Source organism: Manacus vitellinus, unplaced genomic scaffold (assembly GCF_001715985.3).
Source record: "Manacus vitellinus isolate BGI_N305 unplaced genomic scaffold, ASM171598v3 scaffold_99_pilon, whole genome shotgun sequence".
Lineage (NCBI taxonomy): Eukaryota > Metazoa > Chordata > Aves > Passeriformes > Pipridae > Manacus > Manacus vitellinus.
Genome location: NW_021940916.1, coordinates 537,727 through 543,178, shown reverse-complemented (window position 1 = coordinate 543,178; position 5,452 = coordinate 537,727). Strand labels below are relative to the sequence as shown.

Below are 5,452 nucleotides of genomic sequence, written 5' to 3'. Positions count from 1 at the left end.
CCATGGTCAGCCCCTCCCTTGGCCCCTCTCTCCACAAAGACCCCTCATGGTCCCTCTCTTCATAGAGAGCCCCACTATGGTCAGACACCCTCCTAACGGCCCCTCTCTCCATGGAGACCCCCCTCTGTATGGTCAGACACCCCCCCATCACCCTCCACAAAGGCACCCCCATCTCCGTGGCCAGACCCCCAGGCTCCCCCTCCCTCCTTTCCATTCTGACCCCCATCACCACAGGCAGGTGCCCCCCATCCCTCTCTCTGCAGGACCCTCCAGTGAGACCCCTGAGCCCCCACCTCGGGGGTCCTGCCTGCAGCCCCTTCCCCGCTGTGCTGAGTGCCCGCTGTGCTCTCTCTGCCCCAGGACCAGCTGCAGCAGAAGATCATCTGCCCCGGGCCCGTGACCTGCCTGACGGCCTCTCCCAACGGGCTCTACATCCTGGCAGGAGTCGCCGAGAGCATCTACCTGTGGGAGGTACGGGGTCCTGGGGGGCTCGGGGACATGCAGACCCACACCCTGGGCAGTCAGGGAGTGCCCTGTCCTTTTGGCAGTGCCCCCATCCCTCAAGTGTCCCTACATCCCCGATCCCAGGCCTCCGCAGCCTGTGGGGCAGCTTGTCAAAGCAGGAGGGGGAGAAATTCCGGGAGAGGTTTCGCTCTGCCCTTTCCTTCTCTTTCCAAGAGGCTCCCAGTGACTCAGGGGCCAGGTGTTGCTCCCTCGAGGCAGCAGCACAGGACCCAGTTTTTCTCCAGTGCTTCTCCCACGTTTCAGCTGCGTGTTTCTGTGTGCCCAGGGTGTCAGCAGCCCCTGCTGTGCTCTGGTTGTTGTCCTGCTGGTTAATTACTCCTGGATTACGTGGGATTACACTGCGTTCCCGGCACACCACCGAGCAAATAAAAGCAGTAGCTTGTCCTGAGCCCAGGATTAAACCCTGGGATGCCTCACCTGGAGAGCTCCCCGTGCCAGGGGAGCTTTGAGCCTCGTGGTGTGGGCGGCTCTACCTGAACTCAGCAGGGTTTGCTTGTACCAGTGTGCTTGTGGCAGCGCTGGAATAAAATCCCTGACAGGGACCAGAGGTCTGAGCCTGCAGCAGTGGGAGCTGCTGCTCATGGTGCTCCCAGCTGGGCCCTGCCCCGCCTCCCCTCACCTGCAGACGAGTTCCAGGGTATGGCACTGTCCCCCTGGCACATGGGAGATGTTCCATGGAAACCATGATGGAGATGGAACCAGCCCCCAGAGTCCTGGTCTTGTGCTATCTGTGTAACCCCCTGAACTGTAGTTTAGTTTGATTTTTGGGTGTAATTCAGATAACAGGAGGGAATCAACTCCATTATTTTATTTGAGGCTCACTTGCTGCTTTGTTCCCTCCACATCTGCAGTGTTGCCTTCTTACAAGAAATGCTCCAGGTCTGGGGATTCCTTCTCCACCCTGAAGCCTCCACTGGCCCAGGATCATGAGCACCCCTGGGGTGTCACACAGCCTCCTGCAGCTCTTGTAACCCTGCTGCCACTTCCTGAGGGCTTGTGGGAGGTGGGAAGAAGCCGCCAAAGTAATATGAACCTTAGGAGGGAACAGGAAATCTTTACTGCACACTTGTGTCTTAACCAGAGAAACGGCTCTGGCATCACTAGGTTCCAGAGTTAATGTGCCAGGACCTCTCCCACTGCTGTTGTGCTGCATTTCCCTGCAGTCCTGGCACATGTGGTTGTTCTAGCTGCACCTCCGTGGTGTCAGTCGCTGCCCGTGAGGTGCCAATGGGCTCCTGTGCTCAACAGAACCTCCCCTTCATCCCTGCTGCACTGAGGGCAGGGCACCACGTTATCCTGGTATATCTCAGTCCTTGGCACTCTCCATGCCTTGACACTCTCTGCCCTTCCCCCTCTCTGCAGGTATCCAATGGGAACCTCCTCGCCATCCTGAACCGACACTACCAGGACCTCACGTGCCTCTGCTTCACCGACGACAGCAGCCACTTCCTCTCGGGGGCCAAGGACTGCCTGGCCCTGGTGTGGAACCTCTACAAGTAAGGGGGTCGGGGGCACAGGGAGCATCAGGGTAGGGGTGTTGGAGTGACAGATCCCCGTGCCCTGTAGGCAGGACCAGCTCTGTCCAAGCCCACGTGTCCCAGCTGGGTCTGTGCCATCCTTGGGGGCTCTTCCACAGGTGGTGTCCTCGCGGGCAGGGAGGTTTTCCCTGGGGTCTCACGGGTTTCTTGGGAATATGGCTCTGACTTCTTTTCCTGGGTGACACAGAGTGGACTGTGCCCTTCCCTTGCCAATGGCAGCCCCTGTCTCTGTTCCTGTGGGATGGGGAGCTCAGCTGTGGCCCTCAGCCTAAGTATCCATCCGTGGCTGCCGGCAGCTCCCGTGCTCCGCTTGGTGCCTGCAGCCAGGAGAGCAGCCAGGAGAGCCAGCAGGAGCAGAGCCTGGCCCAGCTCCCCACGGGGCTCTGCCCTGGCTGACCCACCGTGCTGCCCCTCTCTGCTCTCCCCACAGTGTCCTGCAGGCAGAGCCCTCCCAGATCCCCGACCCCCGGCACGTCTGGTCCCGGCACAGCCTCCCCATCACCGACCTGTGCTGCGGCTTTGGAGGGCCCCTGGCACGGGCTGCCACCGCTTCCCTCGACCAGACAGCCAAGGTGAGGCTCATTCCAGAGGTGCCAGACCCTGCAGGGTCAAAGCCAGGCTCCGCCAGGCAGCAGGAAGCTGTCCCTGTCCCCAAGCTGTCCCAAAGCTTTCTCGGGTTGCAGAGGCTGAATTTCTTGGCTGTCTCTGCAATGACTCAGAGCTGCCAGACCTGGACTCTGCTTCTCCAACACCAGCAGTTTCTCTGCACCTGCCCCTGGGCTGGGCTGCTGCAGTCCCTGTTCTCCTGGGAATGTTGGGGTCAGCTCCTCTGATTCCCACTGCTGATGTCCACAGGGAGCAGAGCAGGCTGGAGCCTGTAGGGAGAGGGGTGCCCTGGGGGCAGGATGGGCACGGAGAGGGTTCAGGGCTGTTGTGGAGCTGCCTTGGAAACTTCTCTCCTGGCCACAGAGAGACTGATGCTGGGTTCTGCCCCGGTTCTGCCTTGCACTCAGTTTCCCAGTCCCAGACAGGAAGGGATGCCAGGGTGGGATGCCAAGGTGCCAGTGTGGGATGCCAGGGTGTCCTCCAAACCTGTCATTAACATTCCATGATTTCCTGTCCCTTCTCATGCCAGCTCTGGGAAATCTCGTCTGGGGAGCTCCTGCTTTCTGTGCTCTTTGACGTGGGGATCATGGCTGTGACTCTGGACCTCTCAGAGTACCACATGTTCTGTGGTGGCATGGATGGGTCCATCTTCCAGGTTGATCTTTGTGCTTGGGTGAGTGCGTGGGGCTGTGGGTGTGCCCTGTCCCCCCGAGCCACCATCACTTCCCTGCTGGGACTAGTGTGACCTGCCAGGGCACGGGAGGGCCTGGTTCCCCTGTGTCTCCCCTGCCCCCTCCAGACACGGTGATGAACCTGCTGGCTTCAGCCTTCCTGAATTTTAACCCCTCTCCCTTCCTTCCTTCATTTCTGCAGCCAGTCCAGAGAGACCGGACCTTCCAGACGGAGCGGGAGAACGGGAAGGTCTTCAAAGGGCACAGGTGAGGGACCAGACATACCTGCCAGCCACCATCTGCCCCCATCTGCCCACCTCACCGGCTTCTGGCAGTCCTGGGGTCATGCCGAGTTTAAACATCCTCTTCCCCATTCCAGGAACCAGGTGACGTGTCTGTCTGTCTCCACGGACGGCAGCCTCCTGCTCTCGGGCTCTCACGACGAAACCGTCCGGCTGTGGGACATCCAGAGCAAGCAGTGCCTGAAGACCATGAATCACAAAGGTAGGAATGTCCTTATCTCCAGGATCCTTGCTGCCAGAGGCCACTGCTGTCTCACCTGTGCTGCCCTGGGCACTGCAGGGGTGTCTCTGCCCCGGGAAGGGCAGAGGTTGGAGGAGCCTCGGCTGTCTGGAGCGATGCCGTGTGTTAATAACCCCCCACCCTGTGCACTGTCGGGAGTGAGTCATGGACTTCACCTCGTCACTGAGGTCACCCGGGATCTTCCTCCTTGTTTTCCCAAGGGAGCAGTCACCCCATACACACCCCAGCTGTGTCTGGAGGGGACATGGCTCTGTGACCCTGCAGTGAGCACCCGTGAGCTCATGGGGCCTGAAGCGAATCCCATATGAGCAGTCGTCTGGGATTTCAGTCTGATGGCTCTCATAAACTCTGTGGAGCAGCAGTCAGGTGCCTCAGAGCAAGGGGATGTTTACCCCTCCTGTTGTTAACTGGGTTCCTTCTCCAGTCCCTGGTGCCATCCCGGCCAGTGGGGTTGGCACTGCTGCTCTCAGGCACGGCCCAAACCCCCTGGAAGGTGATGGTGAGGACAGCCAGACCCTGTTCCCCTGCAGTGGTTGGGCTGCTGCCTCGGGGCAGTCTCTGGAAGCCAGGCTGCCTCCAGACCCTTTCCCTCTTCCCTCTGGCTGCCAAGGACCATCCCTAATTGGGACCCACTGCAGCACCCATCCAGCCTGGCGCCACTGGCATTAGAGGGTGAAAAGAGATGGAATCAGAGGAGAGTGCCTGGACTGGGCTCTTCCCAGGAGGGGCAGGACCAGGCTGACCCTGAGCTGTGGGTGCTCTGCAGTCTCTTCTGGCTCCCTCTGCTGCCTGTGGGCAGGGATTTGGCTCCCCTGGCAGCCCTGGCACCGGCACCACCCTGCTGCGCTGTGTGTGCTCTGCCAAGCCCAGGATAGGCTGGGAGCCCACCACCCCCAAGCAGTGTCCTGGGTCTGGGGTCCCTGCAGCCCCCCTGCATGGGGGGCTCTGCTGCCCCAGCCCCACCCTCACTCTGTGGGGCAACACTGGTGTCTGTGGGTCCTCATTCTCCCTTGGCCTGTCCGAGCAGCAGCGTGAGCCCCTGGCAAGGTCTGTCCCCACTGCCCTGCACCCTCCAGTGCATCCCACTCCCTCCCCAGGGCAGGGGTGACACGGGCTCTGCTGTGGTGACATGACAGCAGCCTCCAGCCCGGTGTCCTCGGACAGCATGGTCCCTCTCACACGGTGGCCGGGGGCAGGCGGGGCCCGCTGCCCTCCCTCCGCTCTCGACACTGATCAGAGGAGCTGCAGTGTGGCTTGGGGCCAGGCATGGGGGGCTGTGACACCAAGGGTGGCTTGTCCTTGGTGGAGACAGAGCGTGGGCAGGCAGGTGGGCTCTGAGAAGTTGGGCTGCTGCTCCCGGGTGATGAGCTGTGCTGTCGAGGCAGGGCTGCTGCCTGTCACCACATGGCCAGCACCACTCTGGGGGGAAGCAGGAAACCTCCACTGCCCCCAGATCCCTCCAGGCCTCTATTCCAGTCCTGTCACACGAGCTCCATCCTTGTCTCTCCAAACACAGAGTGGTAGCAGTGGCCGAGCTGCTGGAGGGGGGCTGGGGGGCAGCTGTGTCTG

General features: G+C 61.1%; 1 protein-coding gene across 1 annotated transcript in view; it reads left to right on the top strand.

Moving 5' to 3' along the window:
• Window positions 1-46: 46 nt before the first annotated feature.
• WDR18 (WD repeat domain 18) overlaps window positions 47-5,452 on the top strand; it is a 7,048-nt gene continuing 1,642 nt past the window's right edge. The window contains exons 1-9 of the mRNA XM_029965343.1: window positions 47-79; window positions 361-471; window positions 1,888-2,021; window positions 2,494-2,635; window positions 3,199-3,342; window positions 3,543-3,607; window positions 3,720-3,983; window positions 4,196-4,210; window positions 4,243-4,249. Of these exons, the coding sequence (XP_029821203.1) occupies window positions 47-79; window positions 361-471; window positions 1,888-2,021; window positions 2,494-2,635; window positions 3,199-3,342; window positions 3,543-3,607; window positions 3,720-3,983; window positions 4,196-4,210; window positions 4,243-4,249 (915 nt within the window). The remainder of the gene's footprint in view (window positions 80-360; window positions 472-1,887; window positions 2,022-2,493; window positions 2,636-3,198; window positions 3,343-3,542; window positions 3,608-3,719; window positions 3,984-4,195; window positions 4,211-4,242; window positions 4,250-5,452) is intronic.